General features: G+C 45.0%; 1 protein-coding gene across 1 annotated transcript in view; it reads left to right on the forward strand.

The window, feature by feature from the left end:
• Positions 1–24,957, forward strand: part of Clasp1 (cytoplasmic linker associated protein 1) — a 219,296-nt gene that overhangs the window by 176,317 nt on the left and 18,022 nt on the right. The window contains exons 34-40 of the mRNA XM_060371639.1: positions 3,236–3,379; positions 4,201–4,307; positions 8,450–8,566; positions 15,286–15,436; positions 20,009–20,252; positions 22,283–22,473; positions 24,480–24,608. Of these exons, the coding sequence (XP_060227622.1) occupies positions 3,236–3,379; positions 4,201–4,307; positions 8,450–8,566; positions 15,286–15,436; positions 20,009–20,252; positions 22,283–22,473; positions 24,480–24,608 (1,083 nt within the window). The remainder of the gene's footprint in view (positions 1–3,235; positions 3,380–4,200; positions 4,308–8,449; positions 8,567–15,285; positions 15,437–20,008; positions 20,253–22,282; positions 22,474–24,479; positions 24,609–24,957) is intronic.

A 24,957-nucleotide genomic window follows, 5' to 3' on the forward strand; every position in this document is an offset into this window, starting at 1 on the left:
AGAAAGTTGTAAACAGGTAGATTGAGCCCCGTGTACTAATTCCAAACACACCCTCTGTCCTCTTTTACATTGTCCACACCAGTTTCCTTGTGAGGCCACTGAGAATTCCCATTAATATAATGGCTTGTGCCCGAGTGTGCCTGTGTTGCTGTTGGTGTCCTGCTTAACCACCTTCCCAGTGAGGTGCTTCCAAGTGTAGCTCACTGTCATATTCAGTAGAACATCAAGGGGAGGAAGACAAAGTCATACATATCCAGGGCTGAGGGGAGCACCTTCTCCTGAGCTTGGGCCCAGTTAGAGTGCCCCTGGACTAGGGTGTGCTGCCTAGGAGAGGAGATGGGGACAAGAAGATTCCTGGGCACACTGAGCTAGCCCGCCTAGCCTGCTCCAGTCCACTGAGGGATGCTATCCAAAAACCAAGGTGGCCAGTACCTGAGGAACAGCCTAGAGATTGTCCTCTGGCCTTCATATGAACACACGCATGCACACACACACACTTGGTGCATGTGTACATGCTCACACACACACACAAATACACACACTAAAATTTTCACAATGCCTGTCTTCAGTGTTTTTGTAAAGCACTTTTACCGTCCTGGTAAATTAGAAAATGCTGTGTCCTCCCCTCTCCCCACAGCAGAAGTTTTTACAGCTAAGTAGTATCAACACTGAAACATTTGTCAGAGTTTAATATATGTCCTGCCCAATTGGAAGAAGTCCTGTCTTCTGTCAGGTGTTCAGCCTCCAGGCAGATGATGGTCCTAGCAGTTCTCAGCAGACAGTAAGATTTGAAGAACTTTTTCTTACCCCAAGTACACTACAATGGGAATGAATGAGAATCACTGTTAAGATTTCACCTGACTCATAAATTATCCAGACCTTAACAACTTCTAAATTTTCCATTACAAAAAGTTAGCAAAGGGCTGGGGGAGTTCAGATCCCCAGCACCCGTGTGAAAAAAAAAAAAAAAAAAAAAGCCAGGCCTGTCAGCACGTGCTCAAAATTCCAGAAAAGCAGAGACAGGCAGATCCCCAGAATTCAATGGCTGGCCAGCCTAACCAAACGAGTGGCCGGGTTAGCTGTCGTGGACAACAGTAGAGGAGGACGTCCAGTGTCAAGCTCAAGTTTACACACGTACGTGCATGCACACACACACACACACACACTCACACAGTATACCTACACACACATTCACATACTCACTAAATATATGTGTATTTTAAAATTAGCATTGGGGTTATTTGAAAAAAGCCTAGTGAGTTAGAATTTAAAGGTCTTATTGTTCACGTTCTTTGGATAAGTGTAATTCATATTGTCTAGGGTTACAGGCCTACTGTTCTTAAAAGATGCTGCTTTTTCATTAGCGCTGTGAAAACTCAGGTTAGCTTGCGGGGTTACATAACACATCGTTCTGGGAGGAAATACGGTCTCTTAAAGACAGTGGCACATTTCACATGAAGATAGACTGCAATAGGTGCAGTCTGTATGCAGTAGGGCTGGGGCTGTAGCTTAGTAAATACGGTACTTGCCGGGCGCGCAGAAGGCCCTGGTTCCAGCCGCAGCTCCTCATAGTTTGGCATGGTTGTGCACAGCTGTCACCCTGGCATTCGGGAGATGGAGGCAGGACAACCAGAAGTTCACACTCATTGTCGGCTACATATAGCAAGTTCAGGACAGACCTGAGGCTCTGTCTCCAAAACGAAGAGTGAGAGTGCGAGATAGGTTTTGACAGTTTTCAGGTGCCAGTTTCTACACGTAAAACCTGAGTGTGTTTCCTTATGCAGTGACGGCATGCTTATGTTTTCTCTTGCTGAAATTCCAGTCTCCTGCCTCACATGTGTGAGGGGTTGCATGTGTGTGGGGTTTTTCTAACATCTAATGAAAAGGATTTTAACCATACAAGTTAATGTGCACATTGTTTGAAGTCGGTTCTTTTTACACAAATCACCTAACAGTACCTTCATTTGTTGTGAAACAGATTGTTTCAGAGGATGCTTAACCTGGAAAGTATGTTTTATCATAGTTCAAGCAGGAATGATATTTCCCACAGGTGGTAAGAGTACACCGGCCGCCTTGGGGTCTGGAATAGAAAAACTGGTGACTGTATTTGAAGATCAGGGGAGGAAGTGGTACCCCATGCTTTTCTAAATGAATGCTTCTAAAAAGTTGAAAAAGAATTTTATAAAAAACTACTTTGAGCCACTGTCATGGAAAAATATTTCAAATACTTGACTGCAATCCTAAAAATTATAGGCTCTCTAAAGATGTTGTGCAGTTAAAATGAAAATAAAATAAAAACTGGAAATAGTTTTGCATAATATTTTTTCTTTCTCTTCACTCTTAGAAATTAACCGGAGATGGCAAATGGTATTTACCAGAAGTACCATTTAGTTAGTTGTTAGTTGTTGTTAAGACAAAGTCTCTCTCTGCACCCTTGGCTGGCCTAGAGTATACTATGTAGACTAGGATGCAGGAACTCAGTTCTGCCTCCACCTCTGAGTGCTGGGATTAAAGGCGTGTGCTACCACACCCAGCTTTAGCGCCTTCAAGTCAACCTCTTCATTAACTCCTCAGGCTTTGGGTTTTAAACTCAGACTGCCTGTGGCTAAATCAGAGCCTTAGGAGCATGTTGCCTGTTTTAGATCATTGCTTTCCCGTGTGCTGCCGTCATTTTCAAGTGCCCCTGTATTGTTACCTCAATTAATAAAGCACTTTCCCAAAGGTAATAGAGTGTACTTTTATCTATCATCAGTATCTAGTTTGTTTCCCCAAAGTCTGTTTCGGGGTTCTTGGGCATAAAAGAAGAAATTTTTTATGTGTATTTAAAATTTCTAGTTTCTTAGTCAAGTGCAGTGGGGTAGAATGTCTCAAGATAAACCCGGCAGTGGTTTGTCTGGAAACTTCCTCTTCCCTGGGTGCACTGCCAGCATGTCCAGCTCTCCTGGGAGTGAGAACAATCTTAAGCTTTTAATATTTTTTTATTGTCTATTTACCAGGGTTTTGTTTTGTTTTGTTTTGTTTTCCTACTGCTAGACAACAAAGGAAATGTGTCATCCAAGGCCAGGGCATTAAAACAAAAGCGGGAATGGTCCAGACTGAAGTCCAGCTCTCTGACTGATGCTGCCATTTTTTCTAGTTTTCAATTAATACAAAAATGCTCTGCTTTTGAAGTAATAGCATTAGTGATATTCTGGTAGTGTGGTAGACAAATCTTAACCGTGGTTCCTTTTTTTAGGCAGCACAGATTGTGCTCATCTCTCTGTTTGAATTGAATACTCCTGAATTTACCATGTTACTTGGTGCCTTGCCAAAAACATTCCAGGATGGTGCCACCAAACTCCTGCATAACCACCTCAAGAACTCCAGTAACACCGGAGTGGTAAGTGCCTGCTGGTGGTTTGGTCGTGACCTCCAGGTAACCCTCATCTAGCTGATGGACATCACCAGGCTGATGGATGGCCAGCTTCCTTGTTCTTTGTTAAAAGTCTGTGAGCCTATGAAGGTTGGGGTCCTTTCTGATCCTGGCATATGCTCTGGAAGTTAATGGGCGTGGTGCTCATGTGGTCCTCTTAGGATAAGATTGTTGAGTCAGTTAAATGTTTCCTAAGTTGCTGCAGTGTTCATTCATTCTTTGAATCTGCTGTAACTCTTTTAACCCTGTAATGGTAGAAGTGCTTACTTGTATGTATCACATTAGATATATTAGTGCCTTTTCTCATTGCTGGAGGGACGATCTGTTTTGGCTCACAGTTCAGGGTGGTTCAGTCATCATGACAGGGAGGGCAAAACTGCAGCAGTGTGAGGTAGCACGGGTCATACTGCACCTACAGCTGATGACAGAGGAGTGATTGCTTGCTGGTGCTCAGCTCGTTCTCTTTTACTCAGTTTGGCTCTCCAACCCATGGGATGACACTGCGGGGAACTCAGGGATCTTCCCCCTTAATTCATCTTGATTGATCTCTTACATGGCTCTGGATCTTGTCAGATTAGCAGTCAGTATTAGCCACCACAAGCTGATACTGATGGCACCAGAACAAGTTTCCACAGAGCAGTTCTCCATCTACACTCATAACTTGGGGGCGCAGGGAAAGCATGTGGGCAGATCCCACCCATTTACACATGGGTTAAAAAACAAAGGGAAGAGGGGTTGGGTGTTCAGGAAACCCTTTGGATAATGGTGCTTATACTCCTTTGCCCCAGGGATCTCCAAGCAATACAATTGGCCGGACACCTTCCCGACACCCCAGCAGCAGGACCAGCCCCCTGACCTCACCTACCAATTGTTCCCATGGGGGACTATCTCCAAGGTAAGCTCATTCCACATAAGTGAAAGATGAAAGTGCCCTATTTTTTGAACAGCCTGGCTTAGAACTAAGCTTGATAGCAGAGTGCTAGAAGTCAGGGGCTAGGTTCCCATCCTCCCTCAATTTGTAACTGTGTGGTCTTTGGCTGTTAACTCCTGCACGACAGTGACCAGTTCCCTGCTCCATGTTCTCTGCTAGCTCTAAACACCTAGCCTAGTACTGCATAGATTTTAAAACTGAAGTTCATATGAACCTCTGAGAAAGCCCTTAAGCCAGCCTCTAAAAAAATGGAGAGCCCTGACTGTTTATTATCTCTAAACCCTTTAGACTCTACAGCTGGGGTAGTATTCTGGTCAGGGGCCACTCCAGGCCCACCCATGTCCCGTTTAAAGCAGATGCTGCTCTGGAAAGACAGTGGCTGGGGACCTGAGCATCACAGGCTTTAGTATGTACAGACTCCTGTTAGGACTGTGCATAGTGGCCTTTTAGTGTCTGGGGGCCTAACTCCTTACTTGTTTGTTTTATTTTTATTTTTGGGATGGGGTCTGCTATATAGTACTGGTTGGCCTGGAACTTTCTGTTTCCTGCCTCAGCCTCCAGGCTGCTGAGATTGCAGTTATAAACCCCATGCCTCGCAGTGGGGTACGCCTTCAGAGGAGAGCAGGTTCTGTCTCAGGACTGTGGGAAGTCTGCAGAGAGACTGATGGCTCCCTCACCTGGGTCGGCATTACCTAGCCCCTCGGTGTGGTGGCTCCAAGAAGCCACACATATCCTGGACCAGCAAGGGCCACAGGTGCTGTGTTTTATCTATGAGAAGTCAAGGTCTTTGGGCTATGAGAATCTAGGACAGGACTTTTGTCCTGTCACAAGGTCTTAAAATGCAGTGAGAATATTCCAAATGTACCATTTCCTGGTAAAGGTCTCCATCTGCTGGAAAGATGTCCAAATTTATTTTTGTTTTTGCTTTTGTTTTGCTTCTCACTTTGAGACAGGGTCTCATTTAGCCCAGGCTGACTCAAACTGTGTAACAGAAGATAACCTTGAACTCCTGATCCTATCCCCCAATGCTGGGATTACAGGCATGTGAGACAAAGCAGAGCACGCTAGTGCTTTTAAATGTAACTTGTTATGAATTCTTTTCTTACCACTAGAGTCCTCCTCGGGCCTCAGTTACACTATCAATATCATGGAACAAAGGAAATCTGTATTTCCCTCTTGGAGAAAGCCTGTGTTTTATAAGCTGTTAGAGCACCCTTCTGTTTTTGTACTGCTTTGTATGTGCTGTGATAGCTGTAATATCAGATCAATACTTGATGTGATATCAAGTCTGATGTTACATCTCCAGATTCAGTCTGTGTTACCAGGATTTCAGCATGTTGTTAGAATTAGCCGTGACCAGAAACTGATGAATGTTTGCCTACCCTTTCTTCAGTGTGACTGAGTGATCTGAAGTACATGACTTAGGTAACCAGGGCCCATTACAGAGACAGTGAAGACTTTATGGAAAATACACATTCTTTACAAATTGTTGCTTTGTCTAAGCATGATGCTTTGCACTCTTAATTGGGAAGTTTGTTCTTCCATAATGCACAGTTCATGCATCTTTTAGCTATTGATTTATTAGGTAATAAAAGATTATAATTCAAATTAAGTATTTATTACTTTGTTTATTAAATGCCTAGATTTTAAAAATTGGGTGTATGTACTAGTAAAATCCATCAAAGAACTAGCTAGAAATAAATCTTTGCAGATCTCCAAATCATTAAAAATGTCCGTTAATTCTTAACCATAGCTTTTTTAACTCTTGGTGAAACGAATGAAGAGATTTCTTTTTTTTCTTTTTTCTTTTTTTTCTTTTTATTTATTTTTTATTTTTTATTTTGAGACAGTGTTTCTCTGTGTAGCCCTGGCTGTCCTACACTGCCTTTGTAGACCAGGCCAGTTTCGAACTCACAGCAGCCCGCCTGCCTCTGCCTTGCTGAGTGCTAGCATTGAAGATGTACACTACCACACCTATCTGAAGAGATTTACTTTCAACATCAAAAGTTCTGGCCGTGGCTAAAACATATTTCCTTGTGGCCAAATCTTACTTTTAGGGAATTACTTAGTATGGTTTTAAACTAAGCATAAGAGTTCAGTAGCTTGCCACATCTCTTGCGAGGTGATAACCGTCACAGGGAAGCCTCCACCATGTTTCTGAGTGGTACCCTTGAAGCATGTTCTTGACTGTGAGCTTTTTATTCTGAGGGGGAAAAATAAGACCAGCTATTTGTTCTTTTAATTCTGAATGTTGAGATGAATTAAGATTTTTTTTTTAGTCCAAAATTCTCTAATTTGATCATGGTGATATCACTTTAAAAGTGATAACAGCTCTAATTTGATGGTAGCTTTAGATTTCCCTGGTGAGAAAGTTATTTTCATCAACCCAGTAGTATCAGAGATGCCTACAGGCTAACACTTTGGAAAATATCTCATTACTGAGATATTTTATGTGTCAGAGAGGGATGGCTGCCGGCTATTCCCAACTAATGAACAAATATGACATGATATTTGAGCAGAGATTGTGAACTGTGTTTCTAAACACTTATATTTTAGATCATTTTACCCATTATGATTTTGTGGTACAGAAAGAGTTGTAGTTCCAAGTATCTGGGTTTGCACAGTCTGGTGTGCGCTCCTGATGAGTGTGTCCTAGAACAGAGTGGAACTCATGGTCACCTCTGAGTTCCCTGGCAGAGCTGCCCTACAGATGGCACTTGCATTTCTCCTGGCCAAGTGAAATAGTGTTTGTAGACTGTGGCAAGTGTTCGGAGCAAGCCCAGTACACAAGCCTGTGTACCACCTCTGTTTCCCCTGTGCCAACCCCAGCCCCAAGTGTGGCTTAGGAAGGGCTTTAGACCCTGGACCACAATGACCTCTCATCCCCAGGCTGTATTTTTTCTACAAAATGGGTTCTGTGACCCTCCTCAGTAATGCTAACCCCTAGGGACACCTGCTATGACAGCTGTGTTGGTGAACGTGGTAATGATGGCTCAGTTGGTAAACCAAGTGCCTCGCCAGCATGAGGACTTGAGTTCAGTCCTCAGAACCCATTTAAACCCCATTTAAAGGCTAGGCACAATGGAGTACACTTGTATTCCCAACAATAATGAGAGGTGAAGACAAATTAATTCCCAGGACGTGCATGCAAGATTACCTAACTAGCCTGCTTGTTGAAGTTCCAGGCATGGTGGGGGTTGAGGGAAATTGTCTCATAAAAAAATAGAAGGCACCTGAGTATGGTTGCCTCTGCGCTTGTCCTGACCTCCATAACAGACAAACATGTACAAACTGCTACAGCAGGCAAGGTGCTGTGAGCGCTGCCCTGTGTTCTCACTCCATCCTCTGGACTTGTAGCAGGAGTTAGAATTTGCCCTGGGGGGCCTCTGCAAGCCCAGGCCAGGTACTGAAACTGAGACAGGTGATTAGATACTTGTGTTCCCAGATGCTATTTTAGTTTCCAATGGGTGATAGAAAAGCAGAGGGATGCCATTTCATTTCTGTGTTTTATTTCCTCCTCTGATCTGGCCAGCTAAGACTTAGTGCCCCCATTTTTCCACCATCCAATGGCACTCTGTCCTCTGAGCTCTCACGATCCCTAGCTCAGGAGCACTGTCTGTCCCTGGAGTGCCTAGTCACTAACTATAGTGTGGTCTTGGAGCACCTCCCTGCTTCTGTTCCCCTACAGTTAAGTCTCGAAAGCACCACTTCTGGTCCTTTCTGAAATAACCGCTAAGGTGGTAACCTCAGCATTGGGCTTGCTTCCAATGCAAATCCAGCCCAAGCAGGCAGGGATACCCTCTCACAGGTATGTACACAGCTACACTTGGGATCTCAGTTGACTCTTAATGCAGTCAGCTTAGCCCATGGTTGGGAAAGAAAACAACAATAAAAACAGTCTTAACTGAGGAGCAAACTGTAACATGAACCTGTTCTTTTTTTCCCCCTCTCTTGTGTATGAAGTACTAAATTTTGCTCTAGCTAATTAGATGGGACTTTGTCAGGAGAAAGGAGTCCTGAAGACACTCCAATGGAGTGTCTTCCTCCTCCCTCCCCTTTGCTTCTATGTTTTTCTGTCTCTGATTTTCCTCTTCTGATCACTGCAGTCGGTTGTGGGGTTGGAGTGCCGATGGGCTATCGAAGCCCCCACCTCCCTTTTCTCAGCCTAACTCCATTCCCACCGCTCCCTCCCACAAGACTCTCAGGCGCTCTTACTCTCCCAGGTAACATGCTACCTGTTAAATTTGTTCAAGATGTCACAATATTATTGTGTTTCCAAGGTTGCCCTGGGTCTTTTGGAAAGCCTCTGAGCTCCTCTGTGATCCCTGCCTCCACTTAGACTTACAGGAATGGAGCCTGGGTGAGATGTGTGAGCAGGAACAGGCTTGGGAGCCAGGCTGCTGCTCTTGAGCCACCAGCCACATTTGTCACTATTTACTCTCATGGGCTGTTGGTTCTAGCATAGCTTCGGGGCATATCATGATATCCAGGTAGGCTGTGGTGGGTGCAGTTTCCCTAGTGTGAGTCCCAGGTGCAGAAGAGCACTGCGGAGGGTCAGGTAGGCCCTTTGCTTTCCACCAGTTGCTGTCCCTGCTGCGAATGCACAAACCGACTACTTTCCTTATATAATGTTTCACAGCAACCAGATAGAAAGCCCTGGGATGTGGTGTCTTAGTTCGCTTCTTACTGCTGTGAGAAAACACTATGGCCTAAAGCAGCTTGGGGAGAAAAGGGTTTGTTTCAGCTGACAGAGAAGTCAGGACAGGAACTCAAGGCAGGAACTGAAGCAGTAGCCATGGAAGAGTGCTGCTTGCTGGCTTCCTCAGCCTGCTTTCTTATACCACTCAGGACTGTCTGCCGAGGACATGACACCACCCACAGTGGGGAGCCCTCCCACATCAATCAGTAAGCCAGAAAATGCCCTACAAGCAATGTGATGGAAGCATTTTCTCAATTGAGGTTCCTCTTTCCAGATAATTTTGGTTAAGTCAAGTTGACAAAAACCAACAAACAAAAACTTAAAGCAGCTACAGTAAAACCCCAGGATAATTGTCCTAACTCCCTAAAGATGTGCTGCCTCGGGATGAAGTTGTAGTTTCATGGCAGAGCTCCTACATGGCATGTGTGACCCTAGATTCAATCTCCATTACTGCCAAACAAGTAAATACACTAATTAGGAAAGATGCTCTATTTTAAGACAGGATATTATTTGTCCCTAGCAAGCAGCCACTGCTGGGGGGAAGTGACTGCCTGGCACTGGCTGAGTGACCGTGTTACATGTCTAGAAGAAGGACATGGTGTCTGTCAGGTTCTCGAACAGTCGTGTTTGTGATCCCAAGTTGTGTGTATTTGCTTAGACACCAGTCCCAGTCTCCTGAATACTGCCCTAAAGATCCACAGCTGCGACCATGCCCTTCCGAGAAGCTCGTCATTGCTCACGCAGAACACAGGAGGCCCAGCTGCCACCATGCCTTGTGAGAGTGTGTACCCAAGTGTGTAAAAAGACAAGAGTTTTAAGAAAACCAGAGGGCTTGTGGGGTAAAGATATTTGCTTCCCATCCCTTACACCTGAGTTCAATCCCAAAACCCACATAAGGGTGGAAGATGAAACCAACTCCACAGACATGTCCTCTGACATCCACACGTGCATACACATGCACTATTGAATTTTAAGAATTTAAAAAGTGAACCTAGAAAAACAAACGACAGCAGCCGTGGGTTTCTGTGATCGCTGATGCACAGACCTGTGTCTACTTTTTAATGATAACTGCACTGCTTTTTGAGGTTACCTTTGTCACCCAGTGTAGGTCTGCTTCACAGACTATGCCCCAATATTCTACCCTGCATGCCCTTCACACACGGAGCCTCATTCCAGTCATCTTCCAGCTGGCCATCGAGATTGACCTTGGAGGACATCCCTCTCCAGAATCGTCTTTCCCATTGTTGCGCAGTAACATCAGTCTGACTCACTAGGTGGTAACTGTTAGGCGTACTTACCCCATGGGTGTGTGGCTCAGTAGGAGCTTACCTAGCATGCACAAGGCCCCGGGTTCAATGCCCAGCACTGAGGGTACAGGGAAAGACGGAAGTAGGTTGTTTCTGGTAAGCAGCTGAGGGAGAGAAAGCTGGCTAGAAGTGGGCTTAGAAGACTGACAGACCCTATTGATTTCCTAACAGAACTGTTCTTTCTCTCTGCCTGGTTTTCTTAACCCTCAAAACAACAGAAAAGAAAGGTCCAGAAAGCAAACTTTCTGTCTCCTGATTTTATTTCTTTGTAGCATCCTGACCCACTTACCATCTGGTTCTCCAAAGGACAGTCACTAGGCTGCATTAGGGTAACATGGCCTGACCTTAAGTCAGTGACCCTTCCTAATCCAACACTCGTAAGGAAGCCCCTTGGTGTCTAATCAGAAAGTTCACAAGTGATCAAGGTCTGGCCTTTAACCCAAAAGATTATATCCTGGGGTTGTCTCCAAGCAAAAATGTGTCACACGCAGGTTCACCTCACCAGCCCCTTCACAGTCTCATGTGTCATCCCTCAGGTCTCAGAGTTGGGGGCTGGAGAGGAACACTTACTACTTTGTCAAAGTTTCAGTCCTAGCATCTATCTAAGATGGCTTACAAAGGCCTGTAATGTTAGCTCTGAGAAGCTGACACCCGCTCTGGCCTCTGTGAGTTCATGTGCAAGCATACACACTCACACATGCACAGATATACACACACACACACAAAGATAAATCTTTTTATCTTTTGAAAATAGATTTAGTGTTGCTTGTTCAACTCACTTCTTGATGACAGCCTTCCTGGGAAATTCTTTTTTTCTCTAAGAAGTGAAGGCCTAAAGGGTATTGCACTGAAAAAAGGCAGATCTATAGATAGCATACAAAAAGCAAAAGGGAGTGGGGAATGATGCCCTTTTAGGACGCAGATGTCTCTTGCACCTAGAGCTCATGATTTCGGCCTCATTCTGAGGGGCGCTTTAAGAAGTAATCCCCAAGGAAAGGCCCTAGTGGGTGTGGACACTCACGCTGCTCCCTGCTTAGCAGCTGGATTTGGTTCATTCCTGGAAAGTGAGAAGGGAGAACAGCCCACAGAGCCTTCATTTTCTTATTGTCAAGAGAGGCTACCATGATGGTGCAGTCATTTAAACCGAAATGAAATATTATGAGGGAGTTTGGGTTGAAAATCATGGGGCGAATTTATCCGAAAGCCAACATTCTCTGAAGGGACACATGGAAAATAATATTGTGACATCCGTAAAGACTGAACATTCCTCCAGACCACCTTTCGTCCATCCATCACTCTTTCTATTTTTTTTTTCTTTTGCATGGGCTATGCTATTATCTTTGGTTGTTGTGATTGAAAGTATTTAAGGCATTCTTTTACATCTTGTATATATATATTTTATTTGAGTCATAATACTCAGTCTCTCTATATGAAAATAGTGTACTGGTCAGATGTATAAACACTCCTATGGGAAAGCTGCTGTTGCAGAGTGCCTAGGAAAGGGACATGGAACCCCCTCTCCTGTCATACTTTGAAGACTTCTGGAAAGTTGCCTTCAGGGCAGCCTGTGAAATCAGAATGCCTGGAACTCTTGAGTTCTGCTTCGTCTAGTTTTTAATTTAACCTCTGGTGGATACACACATCAGCTACAGATGTGTTCAGAGCTCACAGTTCTTTTCGTTAGGTGCCAAGGCCAGTCTTTGAATTGACATGTGTTGTCTGAACTTTCCTAATACAGCTGAAATCTATGCTCTCTTTCCTTTATTAGGAAAGAAGAATTTTTTTCTTTTTTCATTATTATTATTATTATTATTAATTACACTTTATTCATTTTGTATGAAAGAAGAGTTTTTGTATGGACCAATTTCGCAGTTCTAGGCGAGTAGCTTCCATCCGTGAAAGTGAGCTCAGGGCTGTTGCTGTAGCCAGCATTAGAAAATACTTGGATTATTGCACCCTCCAGCAGGCAGAGATCTGGCTACTCCCGTGATACTCTCCAAGGGCGGAGCTTAGACAGGAAATTTACTTCTTGTGCAGTGCCTGGCTTGGCGGTGTTGCCGTTAGGAACACATCTCACCAGTGGACACCTTTTACTTCCGTTCTCACTTTTGAAGAACTAACAGTGCTGCTTGCTTGTTTCTGTACAGCCAGGATTGTTCGGGTACACTTATTGTTTGAGAACATCAGCTAGCTCGGGACCTAAGTGAATGAGTTTACACTTTTCTTTTCTTGAATACGGTATTAGTTACTTTCTATTGCTGTGATAAAATACCATGAAAGAAAGAAAAATTAATTTGGGCTTATCGTTCCAGAGGGATGTGGGAAGGAGGCATGGTAGCAGGAAGCTGCTAGCTTCAGAATATAAACATAAAGCAGAGCAAACAAACTGGAACGAGATCATAAACACTCAAAGCCTGCACTCCCTTCCCCCCAGTGATGTACTTTCTTCAACAGGGACACACCTCCTAAACCCCCAAACAGTGTTACTGACTGGGGACCAAATGGTCAAATATCAGAGCCTATGCGGGACATTCTTACTCAGACTACTAAATTCTACTCCCTGGCCTCCGTTGCCTTAGAGAGGCACATGATGATACAAAATGTATTTAGTCCCGCTTCAAAAGTTTCCATAGTCTAAAAGCCCAAAGTCTCTTCTGAGACCCCAGGGAGTCTCTTAATTATAAATCCGGATAAAATCAAAAGGTTTACATACTTCCAATTATAATGGCCCAGAGGAGACATTACTGTTCCAGAAGAAAGGAGGGGCCCATAATCAGGAAATGTTGGACCAAAAAGAAGACTAAAACCCCGTGGAGAAAAAGCTGAATCCTCTAGCTCCATGCCCAGTGTCTGGGACCTTCAGTTAAGGCTTCAGCTTTGCTGTGTTGTATCTATCTCTTCCTTGGGCTTGTTCTACTTCCTGTGTACAGGCTTGCTTGGCAGGTATCTCATGACTGGCATTGCCAGCATCTTGTGGTCACAACTATTAAAAGATTTCACTTTCATAGGTTCATAAAGTGGCATCTCATAGCCTCTTGCCCTCTCTTGGGGATCCCCCAGCACACATTGTCTTCAGTGGCTCTCTGAAACTGAAGGAGGAATCATGACTCTTTTCCCTCCTGCAGTGCTTCATGCCTCTAAAGCCAGTACCACGTGGACAACCTTCCAGCCTCAGCACAGCAATTCTTTTAATCAGATGCTTTTTAGGAGCAGAAAGCTGCCTGGGCTTTCTTTCACATTTGGAAGCTTGGCTGGGTGGGCTCTTGCCTGAAGGCACCCTTCCCTTTGTTCCTATGCTGAGCAGGCCTCTACTTACCTGCTAGCCTCCTCAACTGCTTACAACCCCTCTTTTAGCGCAAATCTTTACTACAACATGGAGCCGTCTTCTCTCTACACGGTAGTTTCTATTTCTCTCAGTCACATTTGTTCTCTTTCCTGGGCCTCTGCATCTATATTGCTGTCAGCACTGCTATCTTCTGGGCTCCTATTAGGATGGCTCTTCTGGATCACTTCTCTAGCTCAAAGTTCTAAAGCCTTGCACACAATAACACGGCAAGGCTCTTCACAACGGCATCCCAGTCCCTGGTACCAACTGGTGTGTTAGTGTTCTCTTCTGTTGCTAGGACAAAATGCCATGACCGACAGAACATCTAGAAGAAAGTTTATTTGGGTTTACAATCCCAGGGGGCTGAGTCCATCATGGCAGGGAGGCATGACAATAGGCAGGCAGGGTGGCAGAAAGAGGAAGTGGGAGTTCACATCGTCAAAAGCGAGGATGATACAAAGAAAGCATACTGGAAGGTAGGCAAGGCTTTTTATCATCAAAGGCCACACCCAGTGACATACTTTCTTCCAGCAAGGCCACACCTCCTAACACCCACTTCCCAAACAGTGCCATAATTTAGGGACCAAGTATTGCCTGTAGGAAACAGTCAAAACTGCTCCAGATGCTTTCTTAAAGTAAGCAATGTTTATACTAAGTTTTTTTTTTTTTTTAAACTGTCCTTAGTTGATTGTCCTACCATGCTTTGCTTTCATTCTTGTCTACCGGCCCTGTACTTTTTTTTTTTTTAACTTCTTGCCTCTTTAAGAAGAGGTACGGTTGTTTTCTCTCATGACCCTCTCAGCTATGCAGCACGCTTTTCATATATCTAAAAAACACTTATGACAAACTGCAGGACACCAAAAGACTTTCCTTTTTTCTTTTTTAAAAGCATTTCCTCTTCGTGTTAACTAGTGTCTCAAAGGATATCAATTGGCATCACTTTTTTCACAGAGGACAAGCACTGTTTTTAGATGTTCATTCAGGAAGGTAACTCATCTCTTTAAGATCTGCTTTAATAAAAGAATCTGGTATTCCCTGCAAGCTTCCGGGTTAGACCACGTGGGAATGAGAGCCCCAGGAGCCCGGTGAGGGTAGATCTGACTTTGAATCCCAAGCTGATGGTTTTTGAGGTAGGCCTTGTTTGTTTCTCGGTATTGGATTCTGGTGTGCATAGCCCAATCTTGTGAAGTGGTTCACTTTACTCCTCAGAAGTCACTCTGTGATCCTAGCATATTTCCATGTGCCCATTCCTCTAGAGTTTGTACATTTGAGACCAGTAACAACCAAACTACCTTATTAATCTTTGAGATAAGAAGTTACTTTTCCACCTCCATTACCTTGTGCATTCAGTCACCAGTGTCACTCCTTAGTTCTTACATTCTTGTGGTTTTGTTCTCACTGGTCCCCGGGTGCTGGTGTAATGTGTCTGGGGCCAGCTTTAACATGGAAGTGGCCAGGGGAAGTGCCCTGACAAGAGTTATCCCCTTTTTGTTCCAACTAATCCAAAACCCCGAATAGAATGAATCTTATTCTAAATCATCTAGGCTTGTGTATTGGTTTTATGCACATACCTCAGTTTTTCAAAAAAGTACATTTTTTTTTTAATTATAGCATGCTGGACTATGATACAGAGAATCTGAACTCTGAAGAAATCTACAGCTCTTTGCGTGGAGTTACAGAAGCCATCGAAAAGTTCAGCTTCCGAAGCCAGGAGGATCTAAATGAGCCCATTAAGCGAGATGGCAAGAAGGACAGTGATCTCGTGAGTACCCTGCGCCAGTGGACAGCTCTATGCCCCCTAAGTGGCAACAACTTGAGCCTTTCCCACAGTGAACTTCCTGGTGACAGTGTTTTCCACTCTGGTGTTAAAATAATAGTATTTTTAGAGGCCTAAGGTATTTTAGAATATTTCGAATAGTGATTCTCAGTTTCTGTCCCTTTGTCTCGGATATTCATTCCTGTAACATGATAAAACAGTGAGGCTGGAGAGAAGCTCAGTCAGTAAAGTACTTGCCACACAAGCATGAGCACCTGACTTCAGTCCCCAGAACCATATTTAGAAAAGCTTGGTGCTGGGCAGCGGTAGTGTACACCTTAAATCTCAGCACTTGGGAGGCAGAGGCAGGGGGATCTCTGAATTTGAGGCTAGCCTAGTCTACAGATTGAATTCCAGGATAGCCAGAGCTACACAGAGAAACCCTGACTTGAAAAATCAATCTATCAATCAAACAAACAACAACAAAAATCAAACTTTAAAAAAAAAGGCTTGGCATGATGGAGTATGTCTGAAAGCCCAGCTCTAGGACGGCAGAGACCCGAGAGCAGCAGTTCTCAAGCTGGAGGTTGAACAGCTTTTCACAGGGGTCACCTAAAACCATTCTGCATATGAGATATTTACATTACAATTCAGAACAGTAGCAAAATTACAGGTATGAAGTAGCAGCGAAAATAATTTTATGGTTGGGATCACCACAACATGAGGAACTGTGTTGAAGGGTCACAGCGTTAGGAAGGTTAAGATCTACTGCTCTAGAGGAAAAAAAGTTAACAGAGGAGCCAGAAGTCTCCTGGGCTCATGAGTCAGGCTGATGTGAGCTGCTTTGAAGAGAAGAAAGTGAGCAAGCGTACAGTAACCTGTTCAGAAATTCATGGGCAAACTGTGAGTGTGTGTGGATGGCAGGGCCCATGGATAAACTAAGCAAACTTAGAAAATCACTGGAGTTGGGAGTTTAGGTCAGTGACTAAGGCCAGAGCAGAGTCTTGAGAGCATTGAAGAGTGCGTCTACTCCACCCCAGGTTGTTTTGATCATGGTGCTTTCACTGCAACAGAAACCCTAATTAAGACAGGGAAGGATCAATCAGGATATATAATGAATAAATTGTGAAGAAGAAAAAAATAAAAATTAAAAAAAAAAAAAGACAGAGAGGAAAAGGTTTATTTCATCTTGCAACTTACAGTCAATCATCGAGGGAAGCCAGAACAAGAAACTAAAAGCAAAAACTGGAGCAGAGACCACAGAGGAATAACTGTTGCTGGATTCCTCTCCATGGCTTTCTTTTTTTGTTGTTTGTTTGTTTTCTTTTGTTTTTCCAGACAGGGTTCCTAGGTGTAAAAGTGCTGGCTCTCCTGGAGCTCACTCTGTAGATCAGGCTGGCTTAAATTTACAGAGATCCATTTGTCTCTGCCTCCTAAGTGCTAGAATTAAAGGTGTGTGCCGCCGCCACCACCATCGCCCGACCCTGTGACTTTCTTATACATCCCAAGATTACCTCCCCAGTGGTGGCACCACCTCAATCATTAATCAGGAAAAGTGTCCTGCAATCTTGCTCATAGGCCAGTCTAACAGAGGCCATTCCCAGCTGAGCTTCCCTCTTCACGTGCAATCTAGTTGGTGTCTGGTTGACAGACACTAACCAGTACAGACACATTTTCAGAGCTGAGCTGGAAGTCAGAGCCAGTGTATGTGTTCTTAAACTGCACAAGAAAGCATAGCTTGCCAAAACAGTGCACAGAAGCAAACCAGAGCCAGTAGTGAGGGTTCACACAAGAAATGACAGTGTTAAAAGTGTCGGGGGTGGGGGGTATATCAAGCAATTACTGAGATACAGGCACCAGGTATCCAGCTTCTAGTTTGCTTTCTGTAGACATTGTAACACTGAATCTAAGAGAGATTGTAGGGAAGTAGAGAAATGCAGGTGCTGTGTGAGGTTAATAGTCAGTACAACTATGTTTAACAAGAGTGATTGTCAACTTTACCAGCAATTTATTCTAAGTAAAGAACTCAGCAAAAGAAAAGAACAGTACTTTATTTGTTTGTTTGTTTGTTTGTTTGTTTATTGGTTTTTCGAGACAGGGTTTCTCTGTGTAGCCTTGGCTGTCTTGGCTATCCTTGGCTTTGTAGACCAGGCTGGCCTAGAACTCACAGAGATCCACCTGCCTCTGCCTCCCTGAATGTTGGGATCAAAGGCATGCACCACCACACCGGCTGGGAAAGAACAATGTTCTTTCCAGGAAATACCATGTTTCAGTATTTGCAACCTTTTGAAAAGGGTGAAGAGTTGAGTCCATTTTATTAAAGCATGAGTAAAAAATGATAGCCACAAGCTTTATCTACACATCAGTTGCTTATGCAGTGAGGAAAACAAAATGTCAGGTGTGTACTGGAATTTCCATCTTTGCAAAATCTACATGTAGAGAAGAAAATACATGTAGGAAAAGAAATACATACAAAAAGTCAGACTGGACGACTGACAGGTTGGCTCAGAGGGTAGAATACTGCTCAGGTGAGTCCCTAAAACAGGTGGAGAGAGAACTGGCTCTGTGAAGTTGTCCCCTGATCGCCACACGTATGCATGTACACACATACACACACACACACATACAGACTGAAAAAAATAATAGTTTTGTAAAAAAAAAAAAAAAAAGTTCCATTAAGGTGCTTAGAAAGTGTAGCTTTTAGACTTTCTTTTTTCTTTTTAGTTTTTAATTAACTTACTATATTCTGTGCACGGGTGGTTTACCTGCATGTATGCTTTACACCCATCGAGGCCAGGAGAGGCTATTGAGGATCCTCTGGAGCTAGAGTCACATGTGGTTGTGAGCTGCCCAACATGAGTTCTAGGAATTGAACTCAGGTCCTCAACAAAAGCAGTCCATGTTCTTATCTGCCGAACTATCTCTCCAGCCCCCTTGTAAGTGTCTGAGCACTCTTTATAAGTGATATTTCATTGTAGCTATGCTGTATTTTTTTTTAAGAGAATTATAAAGTCACCCATGAATTAGTTCCTACACCTTGTTGGTCTGAATTTGTGCAGGTCTATGTCTATATTATTTATTTTCTGTATCTTAAATGTAGTATATCATCTTATTTGTAGGGGTCAATGATAAATGCATTCCAAATGTATGGAGAGTTACAAGTATTGGTTCAGACAGGTATCTGTAGACCAGCATTTAAAGCAGCCTTAGTCACGGTAGCCAGGGTGAACACAACCCCAGAGTGGATCAGCATGGCTAAGATGTGACAGGCATCCTTTAAAAGGGAAAAGATCTGTGTACAGTTCCATGGCACAGTCCATTCCTGAGGGAATTCAGGGCGGGAGCTAATCCAGAGGCCACAGGGAGTGCTGCTTACTGACTTATTCTACATGGCTTACTCAGCCTGCTTTCCTATAACACTCAGGGCCACCAGCCCAGGGGTATCATCATTTACAGTGGACCAGGCCCTCTCACATTGATCACTGATGAAGAAAATACACTACAGGCCAATCTGCTAGAGGCATTTTCTCAGTTGAGCTTCCCTCTTCCCAAATGATTCTAGATTATATCCAGTTAACATAAATAGCCAACATGGCAAAACTATCACAGACATGCCAGAGACCATTGAAAGACAGCTGTTAAGAAAGACATGGGAGGAAAAACAAAGTCCAGTACTTGGTACCCTGAGAATGGGAGAGTGAGTGTGGTGTGGGAGATACTGTGGCTCACGGTTAGAGGTGATTTTGAGATAATCTGGCTCCCCTTCATGATTATCTCAAAATATTTACAAAGCAAGGGATTGATTTGTAGATGTTTGGAGTGCTTTAGGCTCTGCGCTTTCTCCGGGGAGGTATTACCTAGTTTCCTTTGAGAAGCCCCTGCTGTTGGCATTGGAACAGAGGCCACAGTATTCTGAAGCATGCTTCTCAAGAATGGACAGTGAAGGATGTACCCTCCATTTCCAGGGAGCTCTTCAGACTGCATGGTAGTGATCCTTAGAAAACTCATGAGTACAATGAATCATCAAATAACAAAGAAAAACAGTTTAATATATAATAGATGTAAGAATGTTCTGTGTAGATAGAAACACCAATAGCAAAGAACTGGGCATATGGCTTCATGCTTAAGAGCACTTGCTGTTCTTCCATATTTCGTTCCAAACACCCATATCAGGCAGCTCACAGCTACTCTAGCTCCAGGGATGAATACCCTCTTTTGACCTCTGTAGGTTCTCTCTCTCTCTCTCTCTCTCAAAAATGTTTAAATAAAATTAAATACCAAGAGCTGTTCTTTTGTCATTGGCTAGTTTTCAAAGGGAAATCTCTTGCCCCTCTAAGAAATTTCTAAGCATCAAAGAAAAAGTGTGACCCAGGAGTGGCAGTATACAACTTTAATCCATGCACTTGGGAGACTGTATAGATCTCTGAGTTCAAGGCCAGCCTGGTGTACAAAATGAGTTCCAGGACAGCTAGAACTACATGGTGAGACCCTGTGAAAGAAAGAGAGGGAAGGAAAGGATGGAAAATGAGCAGGCATGTAAGAAGGTTCCGGAGTGACTGTCAGTGTGCTGTGTTCCAGGTATCCCGAGATGGGGGAGCAGCCTCACCTGCCACCGAGGGCCGGGGAGGCGGTGAGGTGGAAGGAGGCAGGATGGCTTTGGACAACAAGACCTCCCTGCTCAACACGCAGCCTCCACGTGCCTTTCCGGGGCCAAGAGCACGGGAATACAACCCATATCCCTACTCGGACACCATCAACACCTATGACAAGACAGCTCTGAAGGAGGCGGTGTTTGACGACGACATGGAGCAGCTCCGAGATGGTCTGTCTGCTTGGCTGCCCCTCTGTGCGCCCATTCACTTCCCTCTGTCATCCCAGCCCTGTGTGCCCTCTCAAACACAAATAGAAACCTGGGGTCTGTCCTGGCCCATCATTTGCTCAGAACTGCTCATTGAGTCCCTGAGGTGTGCTTGGGCCTGGGAAAGCCTCTGTGAGCAGAAGCCTATGTGCTTCTGTGCAAGCTTGCCCTTTGCAAGCCCAGTCTGTTCATGGTGGCCCTGCTGCTGGGGACTTTCCTGGAGTGCTGCCTGAGTGGAGTGGTTGACCAGGACATGCAACAGGGCACGGGCGTCTTAGGCTTGTCTCTGTGGAGACCTTGGCCCACACTGTCCCAGCTCTCTGTGCCATGAAGGTGAGGTCCCAAGGCCATGCACAGGGCTTCCCTCTCCTTTAGCAGTGTGGCACCCAAGCATTGCCATGCTGTGGCAGAGGTAGGAGGCAGGGGAGCTTAGTGTTTCCTTGCCTTACTCTTGGTTGGCTCTAAGCTAAGAAGTGTGTACCCATTAGCTTCTGAGATTAGACAGTTCTCATCGTACAGGTTAGCAAATTCAGAAGGATTAAGATACTTGCACAAAATATAACATAGGGCTGTTTCTCTGGGATGGAGTTGTGCTCCGCACCATGAGGCCCTGGATTCAATCTCCAGGACCAAAGCAAAATCTAAGACCAGTGACCATCAGGTGACTGTGTACTGCTTTGATGGTGTTTGTGCCAGCAACTTAAGTTTTTCTTTTTTCACCTCATTCTTTATATTCACTTGCTTTGTTTTATTGCAACTTCATGTAATTTTTTCTTCAAATTATAGATGTTTTGTTTGAATAGAGTTTGAATGGAGAATTATGTCAATTAGTATTCTAAATAATTAACCCCTGCTTAAATACTTTCTGTAATCATGAAATGCTTAGGTTGTCCTGCCAGGAGGAAAGCATGGCACACTTCCTGGCCTGATTGCAGGATGAGCACACTTTGGAGGGAGCTGCTCTGTGAGGCAGGTTCCAGGCACAGAGAATAAAGGACCTGATATCATGGAGTTCTGAGGGAGAAGACAGTTCTCCAGGTGTTCAGAACAGAGGAGGCGTCAAGGGTCAAAACACAATCCTGGAAGTGTGTTTTCCTGGATTTGCCTAGTGCTGGTCCCTGGCTGTAAGCCTGAGTGGCCAGTGCCCGATGTGACCCATGCTTTCTGGCAGAAGTTGCCTCAGTGCTTACGTCTCCACTGTTGATCTTGACCAGAGACTAGAGTGTCAGTTGTTTTTACCCACCACCTGTGCGCTAAAAAGCTCATGGAGGAAGGACAAGCGTTCAGTGTTTTGAACTTCCTTATGTACTCACCTCCTGATCGCAGAAGCTAAAGAAATATGCAGATCCGCCTCAAGAGAGCCTCGTGGTGGTTTGTCTGCATAGTTGGTTCCCGCTCTGTGTTTAAGGTTGAGTTTTCACAGTTGAGGGCTGTTAAGTGAGTGTGGACAGGGACAGAGGTGCCTGTGAGCCCCTTGGTGCAGTCCAGCCCCTGCTGGTAGCCATGCTCGCGGAGCCGAGCAATCCTTCCAGGCTCTGAATAGTCTAGACACTTGTGTTGCCATCCATTACTGTGCTGGTTCCCAGGCTCTGTACATCCAACACTGGAACAGAAGTTAGCCAGTATGATAGTGAGAGGGCCTTAGGGGAACGTGTGCACTAGAATAGGTCTCCTACAGCCAGGAGGCTATCTAATAGTCCAAGACTGTGGTAATAGAAGAGAGTTTGGAAAAAGACATGTGGCGTTTGTTTGTTTGTTTGTTTAATCTCTGTGTGCAAATGGAAAGGGAAAGATGGTAAGGAAAGGAAGACTCTGGCCTGATGCTCTGTTCTCACAGCATGGTAAGGATATCGATGGTACACAAGGGGAGGCTGGCAGCCAAGCAGGGCAGAGTAGGAGGGAAAAGGGTAGCATCCAGCTCTCAGAGTTGTGGAGGTAAAGAACACAGCGGGAGCCGTATGCCAGCATCTAAGGTACCCTGTATGTCTCCCCAGTGCCCATTGACCACTCAGACCTGGTGGCCGACTTGCTGAAAGAGCTGTCTAACCACAACGAGCGTGTGGAGGAGCGGAAGGGAGCACTACTGGAGCTGCTCAAGATCACCAGGGAAGACAGCCTGGGCGTGTGGGAGGAGCACTTCAAGACCATCCTGTTGCTGCTGCTGGAAACTCTTGGAGACAAAGATGTAGGCACTTTCACAGTCCCTTCCACGTGCTGGTGTTATGGTGGGCGCCTTTCCTGGCCAGGGCTGACCAGCTTTCCTTTGTGGCTTGTGTATGTCTTCCACCATGTCAAGTATTCATATGGGTTCCACATAGTCACTGAGCCCTCACTAGCCTGCAACAGCCACATCCGCCCACACATGCAGACCCAGGTCTCCCTGTGACTGGGTATACACCTAACAATGAAGCAAGCACCTTCCTGAACCTATGTGCTTTAATACAGAGTTTTCCCCAAACCCCATTAGTATAGAAGATGGTCTTTCAGAATGCATCTTCAAACAAATTTCACTCTTATTTCATATGAAATAAGAAGTTTATTTTTAAACTACTTTATTCATTTGTGTGTGCGCATATTGTGGACACATACCACAGCATGTGTGTGGAGGTCAGGAGACAGTTTACAAGACTCATGTGAGTTTTGGTGTTAAACTCAGGTCCTTGAGCTTAGTAGTAGCAAGTGCCTTTCCCACTAAGCCATCTGGCCTGCCCCGGGTATATTTTTATAAAGACCATATTAAGTGCCTCATTTCGGGAAATTTCATCTTGGTTCACCCTGTGCCTGTGTTAGAGCTGTGTGCAGGGCAGATGACAGGTTCCCAAGATATACTAATAGTTATAAAACAAAGCCTGCAGCATTTGAATGTGACAGATATGTTTAGGCTGTGGCTATGCCTGATCTCTCTCTCTCTCTCTCTCTCTCTCTCTCTCTCTCTCTCTCTCTCTGGACTGGGTTTCTCTTTGTAATGGAGCCCTGGCTGTCCTGTCCTTGGCTTTGTAGACCAGGCTGGCTTTGATCCATCTGCCTCTGCATCCTGAGTGCTGGAATCAAAGGCATGTGCCACCACACCAGGCTTATAGCTGATTCTTAATAGTTAATGTTTGTGGGGGTGAGGACAGTTGAGGGGGGTGACCTAGTAAGAGCCCTGCCTGCTACCTGTGGAGCAGGCCGCTAACACAGAGTTGAGGGAACAGCCAGGATGAAGCTTCAGAAGTAATGCTCCATCTTTACCCACTGCTTTTGTATTGTCTAGCAGGAACAACTAGAGCACAGCTGGGGGGAGTTCCAAGAAGCTAGTGCAGTGAGAGGTCATAGGCCAGACCCAGGGTCACAGTGACTGATAGCAGCAGGAGGTGGGGGAGGAGAGTGCAGTAAATGCTGCCCTAGAATTGTTTTCTTACTCTCAGAATTAAAGGTGTGGTTTAGGGAATGGTAATGAAAGGTCCACACTAACTTTTCTTTAAAGTACTGTCAGTGGAGGCAGTAACACTTGGCTGGGCTGTGAGGAGATAGGATGATGTCATGCGGAGGGCAGGTGCTATATGTGTGCGTTTGCACAGTGCACAGTTGAATGACAAGGAATCAGGATGTACTTCTTGGCTCTGTTTGCAGTAAACTCCGCTCTCTTTTCTCGAGATTAGGCGTCTGTTTGGAATGGCTTTCCTCCAGACACATGACTGGGGCCTTAACTGCTTGAGGCCTGTTGCATGGGTGACCTCCTCACCCAGAAGGTCAGGAACAGACATAGGTCTCCGGCTGACCTCAGACAGTTCACAGCCTGGCAGGCCCTGTCCACAAAAGGGTCAGGTGCTTAGGGCTCGTTCATGGGGCATGCTTCACACAAGGGTGATTCATGAGCCCAAGCTTCAGCAGGTCTAGAAAGGCCAGGGAGCCGACCATGACTGGGTGTGTCACGTTCGTGTGATCTGAAGTATAGGGATGGTTCCTTCCAGAAGCCCTTGCCAATCTCTCCAGGTGCTAGGTCTTGAAGATGTCACCATGCTTCAGTGCCTGCCCTCTTAGAGTCCACTATCCAGCAAGCCCATGTTGAGTAGACTTGTGATCTATGTAGAGGGTCCTAGAGGAGACCAGACCACCTGGAACAGGACTTAGCCTGTAGCCTTTGCACACTGTGGACATGAACAAGGACCATGTACTATTTGGTGACATTTCCTTTCCTCTCACACCTAGCATTCCATTCGCGCTCTGGCACTGAGAGTTTTACGGGAGATTCTGAGAAACCAGCCAGCAAGATTCAAAAACTATGCAGAACTGACGATCATGAAGACTCTGGAGGCCCACAAAGACTCCCACAAGGAGGTAAGCTAGCCCAATGGCCATCTGTCAACTAGGACTGGGAGGAAGACAGTAACCCAAAATAAATGTTCTTCCCCTCTCACTTGGCCCTGGGTTGTATGGAGTAAATTTCCTACTGCTAACGTCAGCACTGAGGAGCTACATATCTGCAATGCTCACAAAGTACCCTGTGGCTCCCAGCATCTCAGCAGGCATAGCCAGTTGCTTGTTGACATGTTGAGGCCCTGGGGCTCCCTACTCCATGGAGAGGCCAGAGACTTATAGAGTGTAAGGAGCTGTCCTCAGAAAGTTGAGTCCAGGGCTGGTGACATGGCTTACTGAATAAAGTGCCTGCTATGCAAGCATGAGGACC

The sequence above is a fragment of the Meriones unguiculatus genome, chromosome 18 (genome assembly GCF_030254825.1).
Source record: "Meriones unguiculatus strain TT.TT164.6M chromosome 18, Bangor_MerUng_6.1, whole genome shotgun sequence".
NCBI lineage: Eukaryota > Metazoa > Chordata > Mammalia > Rodentia > Muridae > Meriones > Meriones unguiculatus.